The sequence below is a fragment of the Andrographis paniculata genome, unplaced genomic scaffold (genome assembly GCF_009805555.1).
Source record: "Andrographis paniculata isolate CXL003 unplaced genomic scaffold, ASM980555v1 Contig21END, whole genome shotgun sequence".
Lineage (NCBI taxonomy): Eukaryota > Viridiplantae > Streptophyta > Magnoliopsida > Lamiales > Acanthaceae > Andrographis > Andrographis paniculata.
In genome coordinates, this window is record NW_026137502.1 from 2,009,288 (window position 1) to 2,025,882 (window position 16,595).

General features: G+C 26.8%; 1 protein-coding gene across 3 annotated transcripts; it reads left to right on the forward strand.

Annotated features, from left to right (window-relative positions):
• Nucleotides 1-10,727: 10,727 nt before the first annotated feature.
• LOC127245130 (protein ASYMMETRIC LEAVES 2) lies at nt 10,728-13,884 on the forward strand. Of its 3 annotated transcripts, XM_051265848.1 has the most exons (4): nt 11,238-11,347; nt 11,426-11,489; nt 11,657-11,699; nt 13,054-13,884. In XM_051265848.1, the coding sequence occupies exon 4, from the start codon at nt 13,094-13,096 to the stop codon at nt 13,703-13,705; it is 612 nt and encodes a 203-aa protein (XP_051121805.1). In that variant the 5' UTR covers nt 11,238-11,347; nt 11,426-11,489; nt 11,657-11,699; nt 13,054-13,093; the 3' UTR covers nt 13,706-13,884. The 3 variants fall into 3 exon arrangements, with proteins under 3 accessions (XP_051121804.1, XP_051121803.1, XP_051121805.1); XM_051265847.1 differs by lacking the exon at nt 11,657-11,699 and having other exon boundaries at nt 10,728-11,347; XM_051265846.1 differs by lacking the exon at nt 11,657-11,699 and having other exon boundaries at nt 10,728-11,489.
• Nucleotides 13,885-16,595: the final 2,711 nt, after the last annotated feature.

Below are 16,595 nucleotides of genomic sequence, written 5' to 3' on the forward strand. Positions count from 1 at the left end.
TTTTTTTCTTTTTTTTTTTTATATATATATAATAATGTGTATGTATAGTTACATAATGGGGACGACGTCGTTTGGTTGGTAAGAGACGCGCCAAACTGGAAGAGCAATAATAATAAGTTGCAGTGGCCGTCCATGTGTAGAATGTCAACTATTTAGCCAAACAGAGTAATAATAATTAATTAAGGTGGGTTCTTACACAAATATGGTTTGTCTTATTGGGTCTAATTGGTAAGGTATTGGGTTTAATTTGACCGCGAACTCCCAATTTATCTTATCTTATGGAGCTTAGTTTGCAGGTTATTAGATTCGACCAAATATTTACTAGAATGTATCCGAACGATAGCGACTGCAGATTCTCGTATTATATATATATAAAGACGATCTACTGAATATCATGTTTTACAGATGTGTGCATTACGATCTTATCAGTCACTCAACGTATCAATAATTGTAACGAGAGATTTTTTTAATCATCACCCGAAATAGTAAATACACACTTCCAATAATATATTGTGACACCTTTAAATTTATCCCAATTAGCAAATCCAATAGTTGCACAGTTGATATGTAGGCGGAAATAAAAAAATAAAAAAATAAAGAGTATTCCGCGTTATTTTATTAGGATGATTTTAGATTTTATTATTTTACGTAAATATTTTCTAAAAAATAATGAGTTTTGTAATAAAATTAAATTGATTTATCTAAAAAATCATATTCTTTTCGTCCCGTTGGAAGGGTGACGTTTGTTTTTTGTACGTAGATTTTTTAAGATTAGTATTATATTGGATTGTAGTAAAAAAGACAAAAATACCTCTATTAGTATGGTATAATATAAAAGTAACGACATTTGTGTAATATATTGTAAGTTGAAAGAATATTTATTATGTTAAATAGGTAGTACAATTACTAAATTAGGAAATGATAACCTTGTTTTGGGACAGACGAAAATGAAAAATGATAACCTTTTAAAGCGACGGAGGGAGTATTTGAACCAAGTTTTTATCATACTCCATAAGATAAATAGCATCCTAACTTATTCAATTTAAGAAATATTGACTTCTTTACAATATTACAAAGAATATATTTTGCCCTTTAAAACATTGGTCAACATCCAAAAATCATACTTCAAATCAAATTATTTTCATTTTTTTTTATTATTTTAATGTCTAAAAAGCGTATAAAATAATTATCTCATCATATGTTGATTTAAAAAAAAGTAGATAGTTTCATCATATGTTAACGCTGAAACGACAACGTAATACTATATTTCGTAAACTATAGAATAGTACTATATACAACATACGTTATAATGTTATGCTCATTTGATTTTCTCAGTGACAATAATTGGACCAATGCATCATTTTTGAGCTCCGACGATGTATACAAATCATACCGTAAATATGTTCATAAATAAAAGTTTTTCGTACGAAAACAAATGTAAAAAAAAAAACCAAAAAATAAAATAATAACCTACAGAGTCCCCTAAAACATGTACCTCTAATGAATCATCTTATGCTTCTTGGCCGAAAGAGCTTTTCATTATTAAAATCCGCTATTTTTCCCGGACACTGATCTGTTTGTTTATCTTTATCTTGAGTTTCATCGATTGCTCTGGATCTCGCTTTATTGCTTCCACCATTAGAAGATTAATTTTAAGGGAGACATAAGTAGAAGGAGGATCGACGGCGGGAAGACGTTAATAGCAGCGGATATGTCTAGCGAGATCGATGGCAGCGGATGCGGCTGGAAAGATCGATGACGGCATGCGCAGCTGACAATGTCGACAACGGTGGACATGACTGACAATAACTTACTTTGTACTATAATTAGTATTATAAGACACTAATAGAAATATTTTTACATTTTTTTTTAATTTGTACTACGTTTTGATATAATAGTTAATATTCAAATGTCAACACGCAAAAAATAAATAAGACTCGAGTAGAACAGATATAGTATTATTTTTTAATTTAAACGGAGAGAATACATAATATAATAAAAACAACAATATCTTTTTTAAATAAAAATAATAATACAATAACTTACTAAGAAAAGATAACTACAAATATATAAATCAATGCAATAATTAAACTAAATTATAACAATTGCGAAATTAATAATATTGAAGAAGAGAGACAATAGCAATAATTAAACTTGAATCTAATAATCTTGAACTAATCACTAAACTCTCAGCTTTGTTCTTCCACGACGACGTCGTTTCCCGTGTACCTGAAAATACTTTCGTTCATTGCTTAGTCGTTCATATCAACATATTTAAAGACTTATTATTTTTATTATTATTAAAGACTTATTATTATTATTATTATTATTATTATTATTAAAGATATATAAATTGCTAAAATAATATAACATTTAACACCAATTATCATCAATTTTTATTTTTATTTTTTCTAATACGGCTTTTCGAACCACCAATATATTATTAATATTTTCAAATCACCACTATGTTATTATTATTATTATTATTATTATTATGAGCATTTTGTTGCATAGTCTTTTTCTGTCCATTTTTTTCGACACAATTTTCAAAATATATAACATAATATATATTATTATTTTACAAAAAATCAATATTTCATATAAAATATTAATTTTGATATTATTTACACGATTATTTATATCTCACATAAAAAAATATACATCAAACTAAAATACTAAACAAACAAACAATCTGTACCTCCAATTTTATCCATGTATTTTTGCTTTTGCTCGTGACTATGTATAGAGTTTGTTGATTCTATGAAAAAATTATATCATCATCAAATTAATGTTAAAAGAATATTTTAGCTTGTAAAAGAATTTATCATATAATTTGTCTCCAAAATTTTGTATAAGACAATATGAATATTTTTAATGAAATCGACAAATTCTAGCAAAAATATACATATATAAACATAAGTATTTTTTTTTTTTAAATAGAACTTGATCGTTAAAATAAATTATATTTAAAAACAATTTTATGAAACATATTCATTTATTTTTTTATACATATAGAAGTATATTTTTTGAATATTAGTATTATATATGTATATTAGTATAAACACATTAAAATGACATTCATACCCCTATCAGTAGTGTGCATTAGTTAGTGATATTGATTAAATAAAATTAACTCTACTTCTGTAATATAGTATAAATTACAAATTGTAAAAATATTTTTAATGTTTAATACATATTTAGTACAACTACCTAGAAAAGAAATTAATACTTTATTTTATGACAGATTAAAATAAAAAATAAATACCATTTTATATGACATAAATGATCTACTCTATTTTCTTTATTTTTTTTTCTTTCATTTAATAAAATGTCTATAGGAATTTCTTAGTAAACAGTATTCCCTCTGTCATGCATGCTCATTTGACCAGGTAAGAATTTTAATAAAAGTGAATAATAATTGTTACTTTTTTTCTAGTAAAAAAAATACAAAAATATAATAATTTTTTACTTAAAAAAAAACGAGAATATTTTTTAATAACAACCCAAAAAGGAAAGTGAACATAGATTTGAATAACAGATGGAGTATTAATTTCATTCTTCTATCTATTTGATATTACGACACTCAGACTACATGATCACGCACACGAACATACCTTTAGCGCAATTGACGGGACTACTACTACTACTACTAGTACGTTGGCTGCATTTATCGGGCAATGTTAGAGCTTGAGAAATATTGAAGCCCGTTTGTTCCATTCCGACGAGGCTCATAAGATTGCACAAACATTGTGGAATCGTTTTGAGAATGTAGTCGAGAGGCTCGCAGCAATTCTCACCGGGAGGCTGTTGATTGTCGTTGTTGAGGTAACCTAGGCAAAATCGAAGCTCATGCATGCAATCGACATATGGTTCTTCGGCTCGAGTTAGGGTTAGGGTTTGTATAGCTACTAAACATGTAACTATTTTTAGGGTTGTAGTGATTGATAGGATACTACCAAATTTCTTCATTTTTTTTTTTTTAAATTTAATCACTGAATAATTGAGAAGCTAGAAATTGATTGCTCTATATATCAATGATATATATATATATATATGTGTGTGTGTGTGTGTGTAGAATTGAGTTTGAAGTCTTATAAGGCTTTGAATTGAATTGATTGATGTAGGTGAGGTTGGTAATCAAACTTGTTCTTAGCTTAATTATTTTAATTGTTATTTCAAATGTGTGTATTATATGTGGCTTTCAATAGGTATAGTATAATTTTTTTTTTATATATTTTAATTTAAAAGTTTGTATATTAAAATTTAAAATATCATACTCCCTTCATTCCATAACTATCTATCTATTTGTTTTTTTCACAGAGTTTTAGAAATATTAGTATTATATTGGAATGTAATAGGAATAAAGTAGAAATGACTAAGATAACCTTATTAGTATTGTGTGATATAAATGTAATGACATTTGTGTAATATATTATAAGTTGTAAGAGTATTTGTAATGTTAGGGAGTACATTTACTAAAAAAAAATTGATACTTTGTTATGGGTAGAGTAAAATGGAAAAATAGATAGTTTGTTATGGGACGGAGGGAGTATTAAAGTTATGTTGTTTGATTCTTTTTTTTTTATTTTTTTTTATATTTAAGGGTGTGTTTGTTTGGGGTTTTGGATTTTGAGTTGGGATTTGAATAGTAAAAATTTTGAATTTGAATAGTTGTATGATGTGATATAAATAGGTGTTGATATGATGTTTTGAATGTAAAATTGATTTTTAGTATAATATAAAAAATAAAAAATAGGTGTTTGATTTGATGTTTTTGAGAAGAAAAAAATGGGACGAATAGTCGAAATCTAATCCAATCCCCCAAACAAACACAACCTTAATGTATCATGTAAGAACATATAACAATTTTTATATTATAGGCATCCAACCATTATTTAAAAGGAAAAATTAAGATATAAAAAACACACGTAAAACAACAAAATGAAGATACTTTAATTTTTTTTTATTTATTATTCAAATTAAATACCTACTTATATCATATAAAAATTTATTTTAATTGAAACTTTTATTAATTTTAAACAACACTCAAATAAACCTTGAACGCCATGATTTGCTTATTGTTATCATTTTAGCTAAAAAAAATATAAGTAAAACATAGATATGTACTTATAAAATGATAAAATAACATATATTGATTCACACAATTAAATTGATATTAATTTTATTTATTTATTTTTTAAACTCAAATACACACTTGAATAATTTGTAATCAAATTAACTTGTGTCTTTATTATTGACTCCAAAGTAGTTTTAAAATTTTCTAAATAAAATATTTGAATTTTAGAAAATATTCAAAATAGATTTAAATTCATTTTAACATTCATAAATTGAAATTTCAGTTGAGTACAATTGTAATTTATCCATTGGGCCAAGCCCAGTAATTAAATTGGGTTACTACAATATTTTGTACTACAGTTGGGCCTGTATCATAATTTTCAGAGATATTAATAAGATAATTCAGTAATTTATTGTGTTTCATATTTTTATATGAATATTAATATAATAAAATATTTTTATTAAAAACTAATCGCATTAAATATTATTTATTTAATACAATTATTACAAATATTTTTAACATCAATTTATCAAATTTCTAATACTCCCCCACCTTAAGTCAAATTTATTCTCACTTTCCTTTTTAGTCTGTGCATTAAATTTATCCAATTATTAATTTTGATAAAGTCAAAAAATTAATATTTAATTACTACCCTTCGTTCAACACTTGTTTACAACAAATATCATTTAACTTTATACATTCTCTCTATTCATTTACTTTACTTTTTAACTAACTTTCCAAAAATACCCTAAACTATTTATCATTTTTTCAACAAAATATTTTTTTTTAAATTTCCGTACCGAGCCCAAATAAATTAATTTTAATGGGCGGAGGGAGTATAATTTAAAATATTTTAAATCCAAAACAAAGGCTGAAAATCCACATTTACGTTTTAGAATAATCTATTTTGGGTGTCCCGTAAAAAATGGTCCAATGGTATTAAGAATAGCAATGACGGATTCTTATGTCATAAAAAAATAATATATTTTAAATTTGTTCAGTATGTATTTGTATTTTGAGGTTATATATAAAATGATTATTTGATATAATATTTTATATGAACATTGATATATTTTATAAAGAATTATGTTGCATGCTAATTTATTTATCTATTTATATTTGAAAGAAAGCCTTTGTTATGTCTACAAATGTATAACTATTGATTTTTCTTGTATTTTCTATTTGTAGTTATGTATTTCCTATTCCAAAGGAATTGTATTGTCCAATGCTAGATATGTGTTGTATGATTTGTGGTCCCAATACTTTAAATAATCAATTAATACTCTCTCTGAAATTCAAATTTATGCTCATTATTTTTTTGGGTTATTGAAAAATATTTTGTTTCTTTTTTAAGTAAAAAATTATTATATTTTTTGTATTTTTTTTTACTATAAAAGGAAAAAATAATAATTATTACTCACTTTTATTAAAATTTATGCTCAGTCAAAGGAGCACACGTTTGCATGACGGAGGGGGTATAATTATACCATACTTAGGATTGCATATAAATTAGATTTATAAAGTTAAATATTATTGATTGTGGTGTGATGGAAAAAACATTTTCCAAACTTTATACTTCAAATTTAGGCTTGCAACATCAAGAGAATAATAATACATCTATGTATCATAGCTCATTCTAACTTAATTATTGTGAAAAATAAAGAAAAATTCTGTTCAGTAGATTAAAAAATAATAATATTTTATTAATTAGTAAAAATATAAAATTATTTTGATATTTTTGTCCTTAAAGGTACAAATAAAATGAATATTTTTATAAAAAATAAAAGTATTTTAATATTTAGATATTATTAGTTTTATTATAATTGGAAATAGATAATCTGAGTAGTACGGACAAAAATGGTAAAAAAAAATATATATTGACTTGAGATAGATGTAGTAAAAAATTATGATTTGACACCAATTTTAGTTCTTTAAATATATATATATATATTGCCTATATATATATATTGTCTATTAGTTCTTTTATTTATTTTTAATTTTTTAAAGATAATATTAATTGTAAATATAAATAGTAGTTTAAAATAATACATAAAATAAAATATTGGAAGAATATTTTTTTTGGGTACAAAATAAATTTGTGAATTAGAATAAAAATATTGTAATAACTATATTTTTTGAGTTGAAACTGCTTAAATATAATTTGTGAGTTCCAAATACCTAATGTGTTATTTAGTTCACTAGTTTTTTGTGACCCATTTTCTTGTATGAATAATGGATTCTACAACTTAATGCATATCTATTTATTCTTATAGTCTAAAAAAATTAAAAAAAATTAGTCGTATGATGTGATATAAATAGTTGTATGATGTGATGTTTTGAATGTAAAATTGATTTTTAGTATAATATAAAAAATAAAAAATAGGTATTTGATTTGATGTTTTTGAAGGGGGAAAAAAATGGATGAATAGTGGATTTAAAATCCAATCCCCAAACAAACAAACCACGAGGGATTTAAAAAATAAAAAATAAATGTTTGATTTGATATTTTTTAATAGTTTTTTATGAATTTAATTTTTATGTTAGGTGTAAAAAATTGAGTTGGTAATACAAAGAGAATAACATATTTGTGTTAACTTATTAATTTTTTGAATGAATAAAGTGTGTATATTATATATATTGTCATAATGTATGTATAAAATTTGTCCTTTTTATATATATTTATGGGAAAATGTGAATGGTAAAAACTATATGAACAAACATATTATCTATTTTATCTCACAAAATATCATTCTTCTATTAAATACTAATTTTTTACTATTTTTAAAATTCTTCAAAACTCAAAACCTCCAAAATACTTGTCTAAACAAAGATACAAATACTATTATTTTCACTTGAAGTTCGAAAAAAGAAAATTGTTAATAAGTCAGCTCGATAATTAAAGTTTTGGTAGAATATTACAAAGAATTTAAGATAAGATACGTGAATATATTTGTAAATTAATTATAATATATCTCAACTATCATATACTTTATATATAATGTTGTATAAATTAGATAGTTACATATTTTGCCCAAATAATTTGAATTTAAATGATTGTTTAATATATCAATATTTTGATTTAGTATAATATTCTTGACTATTCTTATTTTGTCCGATAATAAGTATGGGTTTGTTTGTTTAGTTAAATGGTTCCAAGAGATTATTTATTTATTTATTTATTTATTTTTATGTGAAGTATAAGACATTATGTGAGTAATATAAAAATAATATATATATATATGTAATATACTCCCTCTGGTCCATTTCAGAAGAGTATTTTGGGGTTATGTGGGGTTATTTAGTAGATTAAGAAATAATAATATTTTATTAGTTATGTAAAAAGTTTTGACATTTTTTTCTTTAACTTTATGTATAAAGTAATTGTATGTATAATGATATGTTTGTAATTTGAGTAAAATTAAAAGTATTTTAGTATTAATGTATGATTACATTTTCTAAAATAGGAAATAGATACTTTGAAATGAAATGGACGAAAAATGATAAAAATAATATTTTGAATTACGTACTCATAGAGTATTATTATTAATTTTTTTTTTTTGAAAATATGTATTTCACTAAAATAATACACCCTGATCTTTAATTTAATATAATATTCTAAATAAAAAAAAAATCATGTTCAAATATAATATATCAAATAAAAAATAATTCGATGATGCAATATTTTTTTAAGAGAGTAACAAAAATAAATTATTGTGTATCAATAGTGAAAAAAAGTCCTTGAAAACACAATCAAGCATATTTCTTCACTAACATATGTCAAATATGAATTAAACATATTCAATTAAAAGAAAGAACACCTCAAAATTAGGAATGTGTTCATAAAAACACTATCAAAATAAATATTCAAATAGAAAACTTATACCTAATAAATAACATGATTTAATGACAAAAATTTATGTCAAGCTCTTGTAGGTAAATTCAACATGTGATTCAATAACCCAATTAAGCAAATCCCCAAAACAAATACTACGTCCGTCCGCCTCCAAGGGTCACATTTATCTTTTGCATCATAATACTTAACATTAAAAATATTTTTATATTTGTATATTTTTTTTTTGTACAAATGTCATTTTATAAGATATTAATGGAAGTATTTTTGCAATTTTTTATTAATTTATACTATATTTTGATATAATAATTAATATTCAAAGATCAACACACAAAAAGTAAATAAGATCTTTAGAGCCAGACGAATGTAGTATATCTAAATAAGTTTGTCACTTTCGAGTTCACTCAGAAAAGAATAGTTGTTGTCAATCTCAAAAATCTGATTTTCACAGTCGGATTTCATGCTGACCAGATCAAATTATCATTATGCTTGTTAGATCCAGTCAGTGCGTAAAATATGTCTCACAAACATAACAACACATCATAATAAAATACACAAATACTTCTCCCGTCTCATATCTATCTATCCATTTACCTTTTTGCACGGAGTTTTAACAATATTAGTATTATATTGAGATGCAGTAGAAATAAAGGTAAAAAGACTAAACTACCCTTATTAGTATTGCATTATATAAAGGTAATGACATTTGTGTAATATATTGTAAATTTGAAAGATATTTGTAATATTAAGTAGATAGTACAATTACTTTAAAAAAAAAAAAGAAATAGATACTTTGTTACAAGAGTATATATTATAAAACCAAATGATATATAATACAATAGTCATCACTATATATATATATATTAATTTTCAGTACAATACAATATATAATTGAATACTATGTTATTTGCGTTGATTTTTTGTGTTGATTAGATTAAACTAGCATTCAATTTAGTGCTGTAATCGCTGTCATTCTTGCATTAATTCTAAATTAATTAGAACATGCACACAAACACAAACCTGCAAAACCTCCAAAATAAAATAAAATCTCCTGTAAATAAATAAATAAATTAAATCCCATAAAATTCAGAACCTGAAGAAAACCCTAATTCTGAGACCTATAAGTTGAGATAGATACCAGAAATGGTGTGTAGTGATTAGGGCAGATGACTAAAAATGACATGACACCAACACAAAACAAAGGGAAACATCCCACAATATACATTTTACTTTCACTACCCCACCCCACCCCACCCCATATTACATACACCAACATTAATCAATTAATTAATTTAATAAAAAATATATATATTATTGGGAAAATAAATAAATAAATAATTAAGAGGAAAGGTCATGTCACGACACTAGACAACTCGCTCTCAAATCTCTGCATTCTGAAAACATGTAAGATAGTCATACTGATTATACTTATACCCCCTTACCCCCCCACACCCCACCCCACCCCACCCCGACCTGCCTGCCCGTAGCAATAATTCACTTCAATTCTCTTCTTCCTTATAGAGAAATGTATACATGCAGTGTATGAATGTGCGTGTATATATATATATATATATGTATGTATAGACACAATACAACAAAAGGAACAAGAAGACACACATACTCTATCTACACATTACCACTGAGAGTGATCTTTACTTTGATTCATTTATTTATTTATTTAATTTCCTTTATACTACTATTTGTTAGCTTATAAAAATCTTTTCTTTTTTTTTTTTTTAAAAAAAAAATTGATTGATTGATTTATTTATATTTTTTAACTTTCTGCTGCTTTCTCCCCGTTTCCATAGCCTCTGGTGTTGGGGGGAATTCCTCCGCCTTCACCTCTTCATACACGCAGTAAAAACACGTATACATATAGACATACATATACATACAGGCTAATATCCCTACTCTCTCTGTCTTTCTCTCTCTAACCCATTCTCTCTCTCTCTCTCTCTCTCTCTCTCTCTTCATGAGATAAGAGCTGTTTCTGTTCTTCCGCAGCACCATCTTTATATGCTGCTGCATATTTTCATTTCTATATAATTCCCAGCAGCGAAAAGATTGCCTGACCCTCAAAGAAAGGCCCCTTTTGCGTGATCTTCAAAAATCATTAAAACAAAAAGAAAAAAAGGATCGAGAGAGAGAAAGATTATCGTCTCATCATTAGGCAAAGGCAGAAAGAAAGGGAGGGTGGGGGGGGTGGGGGTGGGTGTGTAAGCAAGTAACTACGTACAATGATTCTTGATTTATATATTTTTTTAATTTTTTTTTTTGTTAGGGAATGGGAAAAAAGGTAGGAAAAAATTGAGGGGGTGAAATTAAGGCAAGGCAAGATCCAAGGTTTGTTTCTCAGAAGCACACAAGCCAAAGTGGGGAAAAATCTGAAAAGGGAGAGGACAAAAAGAAAAAGAAAAAAGGTAATGTTTGACCGCAGAAATCGAGGCAATTAAAAAAATAAAAATAAAAATCAAATCTTTTTTCATCATCATCATCAGAAGCAAAGAAGGAAGAAGAAGAAGAAGAATTACAGGCGTTTTAAACAACTTTTGTTCTGTCTAGGTATATGCTATTTTTCTCATTATTTATTTATTTATTTAATTTATTTTGTCATTCTTTTATTTTATTTTTCTCTTTTTTGGTGTTTTTCACACTTCTGCTGCACGTACGTGCATATATTTTTTAGTTCTTGTTTGAGTGAGTGTGTGAGACTAAAATACATATTGCAGTAGAGAGACAACTGGCTTACTTTCAAAAGTCTCATTTTCACAGGTAAGTTTCAAGTAATCTACTTCTTGTTTGTTTGTTTGTTTTTTTTTTTTTTTTTTGTGTCTCCCTCTCCTCTCTCTCTCTCTCTAAAGGTATAGAGATATAATATTACAGCACCCTTTTGTTTTTTTTGTTTTTCACTCACTCACATGTGAGAATGAAAGAATTCTAAGCAAGATCTGCTTGAAAGACTAACATTGATATCAGTGGCACATTAAAAGGAAGAAAGTAATAAAATATACCATATAAAACTCTCACTTTCACCAGATCCAATTCCAAAATCTTCCTTTCTTTAACTTTAAAATCAAGAAAAATAAAAAAAAAATTTAAAAATTAAAAAACCCCTAGTTGCAATATTTTCCATCACCCCACATCACTACAAAGCTTTCTTCAATGGCCTTAGCTATCATCTGTGTAGAAAAACAAATTCACAAGTGGGAATGATTTTTACTGATTTTGGGGTTTTCTCACTTGTTTATGATAGCCAAGAATCAGAATTTTTCATAATCAGTGTATATATTCTTCAATAAGGAGAAATTTTATTTAGATTTTAGAGAGAGAACCCAATTAATTTACCTTTTTTTGTATATATATTTCTGTGTTTTTGGATTGGCAGATCGTGGGAGGTGAGGCATACATATATAAAGAGGCAGGTTTATTATCGAGTTAGCATTGCATTAATTAATTTTGATGATTTGACCAGAGATGGATATGATCATCAGATCAGATTACTTTTTGCCTGTAACTTTCCATCTCTATTTCAATGGTGTTTTGGTTCTTCAAAGCTGTCAATGATTTGCTTGTCTAATCTTATGTCTTTAAAGCCTATCTGCCTCAATCATGGCCTGCCCTCATCATATTTCATTTATTTCCTTCCCTCTCCTAAAATTGAGAAACACACACACATATATATATATGCTCGTAAAATTGTTCATAACTTTTACGGGGTTTCGAAATTTAGTATAAAACTCCACCGTCACGAAAACTCTGTTGTATGATGAGAAGATTATTTGCTATCTGTGTATTTTGATCTGTGTATTTTGCATGACAGGAGATTTTATGTAATATTTTTTAAAGTATAAGGAGGGCGCTATACAAATTTTTTAAAGTAAAGTAGGGATTTACGCCTAGTTTTAAAACCAGCGTGGGGTTTCATGTAATATTTTTTAAAGTATAAGAGCACGTCATGCAATTTTTAAAATAAAAGAGGATTTATGCTGATTTTCGAAACCACAAAAAAATTACGAGCAATTTTGCCATATATATATATAATAAAAATTAGGGCTTTAATTCTCTGCTCCAACACATGTTCTTGCATCAAATTCTTCACAATTTTCATTTCTTGATTCTATCAAAGGTCTCCGAAGAGAGAGATTTTGAAAGAAAGGATCTCAGGAATGGCTTCATCGTCAACCTCGCCGTGCGCGGCGTGCAAATTTCTGCGGCGGAAATGCCAGCCGGAGTGCGTGTTCGCGCCGTACTTCCCGCCGGACCAGCCGCAGAAATTCGCCAACGTGCACAAGGTGTTCGGCGCCAGCAACGTGACGAAGCTGCTGAACGAGCTGCAGCCGCACCAGCGCGAGGACGCCGTGAACTCGCTCGCCTACGAGGCCGACATGCGGCTGCGCGACCCCGTCTACGGCTGCGTCGGCGTCATCTCCCTCCTCCAGCACCAGCTCCGGCAGCTGCAGATGGATCTCAGCTGCGCCAAATCGGAGCTCTCAAAGTACCAGAACCTCGGGATCTCCGGCCACGGCCTGATCGCGCACCACCAGGGGATCAACTTACTCGGCGGCGGCGCCGCCCGCGACCACCACCACTTCCACCACCAGCTCTTCCCGGTGAATCAGCAGCAGGTGATCCGGGCCTTCGACGGCGGGAATGGATACGACGCCGGTAGCCTCCTCGCCGTGAACATGTCGGCCAGCATCGGACAGCTCGGCGGATTCCAGCAGTCGAGGACGGGGGCGGCGGCGGACGGCCGCCGGACGCCGGTTGAACCGTCTTAGGGTTTTGTGGAGAAATCCGGCGGTACGGAAGAAAGAGGTCACCAGTGGGATTATAATATATATATATAGGTAATTAATTAAATTAATTAATTAATTGCTTAAATTAGACACTACTTTTAAAAACTAAAAACACTTGTTTAAATTAATTATTGTTGTTATTCGATCTTTATTACTATCTCTATCTCTTGTTTAATTTATCACCTTTTTTTTTTTAATTTAACATATATATTTATAATTTTATGTGTCTTTTTACACCAATTTCTCTTCATGCTTTTTCATTTCTTATTTCCCTTTTATTTTTTGAAGGGAAAATATATTGATAGTTAATATTTTGTAGTTTTAATAAATTGCTTATTTTATTTTTGAGGGATTATATACAAATATATATATATTTATAGCATTTATATTTCATTGATTAATATATCTTATATATATCAATGGTTATGGTGCTGATTTAGATGTCGATTCATTCTATTAGTATGTCAAAAATACATGCAACATATGTTATAATTTATCGTAGCATAAGATTATATATTAACATAGTACAAAAACCGACAAGCTATGCATGATAATAATCTACGAAGCATATGTCACAATTTATTTCGATATATATCACCTATTAATATACTACAATATATAGTATTGAGCACATAGTATTTTATTTTAATTATGTATTGATTTGATATTTTAAATTTTAAATTAATATAGTATTTATTATAATAAAAAAAAAGAAGAAAATTATGTATTTGATTTAATATTTTTTTAAAAAAATAATGAATAATAGTTGGCCTAATCACTCAAATTCCGCTAAATGTTTTTTGTTAAGACATTTTTATATTTATTGTGTATTTAAGATATTAAAAAATAAAGCTTATTATCAAAATGGGAAAGTGAAAACTAATAATATATTATTCGATATGACGGCAGATATGATTTTGAATTTTAAAATTTAAGGTCGTTCTGAGAGCACATAGTATGCTAATAAACAACATATTATTTATATTAATATAATACAAATACAATACACGATATAGTCTTATATATTATATATAATAATTGATTTTAGTACAAGATATATTTTTATATATCTCATATAATTATAAACAAATATAGCATATCATCATTTTATAAGGTCAAATAGTTAAGGGTTTGTTTCCATATATTTTGAGGGGGGTTTTGGGGTGTGTTTCTTTTTTCTCTCTCTTTTTTTTTTTTTTTTTTTTTTTTTTTTTTTTTTTGCATTACAATATATATATATATTCCTTCATATTATTTCACAAATAAAATAAAATAATAATAATACACCCTTGAATTAAATTTTTGAATGTGATATTAAATGTTTCTAGACATAAAATTATTTTAAAAATAAAATTAAGTGTCTAATGTGACAGTTTTTAATAAAACAATAAAAATAGAATTGAAAATACAATTAAATGAATTCTTCGAAGTGAAAGGATCAAAAACAGTAGAAGAAAACTCACCAAAAATAGTTAGTGACGGAAAATTCGACCGATACAATCGATTAATAGAAATAAAAATAGAAATAGAAATAGAAATAGAAATTAAAATGCGACATTTAAAATTACCGAAGAAACATATATACATTCTAATCCTCTTCAAGGTATAAATGTAAACAATGATAAATTTATGAACACTTATAATATATATATAGATAGATAGATCGATAGTATATAAATTATGATGTAATAATGAATTAATTAAATTATAATGAAAATAAAAATGAGAAATTAAATACTCCATCCGTTCCACGTCCCACGTCCACATTGTCATTTTTATCCGTCCCACGTACCATGTCACTTTCCTTTTTTGAAAAATGATTATACAGTTTAATCTATTTTAAACTTTTTAATTTTATTTTTTATTAAATTTTAAATAAACTAATTAGTTATCTTAATCTTAATTTATAATTATTTATATTATAGAATAATTATTTTCACTAATACATTATTAATTACCTATTAATTACACTCTTCTTAAAATATAGTGTCTACGGTATAGCAGACGGTACGTGGGACGCATGGAGTAAATAAGTAGAAAGAAAGAGGTGAAGTGTTTTGTCCTGAAGCTGTTAGGAAATTAATGGCATTATTGAGGAGATCCTAACAACTAGACACACTACATCACCCCTTGTAATTTAATGCTATTCAATTATTGGATTTAATTTAATTTAATTTAATTTACAACTTTCTTTATTTATTTCAAATAATGATATGTTTTAAAAAATTTTATATATATATATATATATATGGGTGAGTGTGCTGTGTAATTCACATTTAGCTAGGATTTTAAGTATAAAGAGTAAAAAATAAAGGGTGTGTTCTTCTTTTAATAAACAAAACCTTATTTTTTGATATTTTTTGAGGTTAAAATAGATATAATGAAAAATATGTTTAAGATATAATATTTTAAAAAAATAAAATACTCCCTCCGTCCCAGATACCGTGTCTGCTACACTGGAAACACGGTATTTTAGAAATGGTGCAATTAGTAGATAATTAATAATGTATAAGTGAAAATAATTATCCTATAATATAAATAATTATACATTAAGATTAAGATAACTAATTAGTTTAATTAAAATTAAAAAAAAAAAAAAATTAAAAAATTTAAAATGAGATTAAAGTGTGTAATTATTTTCCAAAAAAAGAAAGTGACATGGTATGTGGGATGGACAGAAACGATAACGTGAACATGGTATTTGGAACAGAGGGAGTAAAATAGTAAAAAAATAAATTGAAAACACAAAAGAACAAATCATTTAATCATCTCATAAAAAGGTTTGGGAACAATATTATAACTTTGATTTGTACTTTAATTATTACTCTTATTTTGTGAGTTTGTTCTTTTGGTGATTTTTTTTTTTTTTTTG

Excerpts from the sequence above, each read along its gene's own strand:
- LOC127245130 (XM_051265846.1), top strand. The coding sequence starts at position 13,094 with ATGGCTTCATCGTCAACCTCGCCGTGCGCGGCGTGCAAATTTCTGCGG.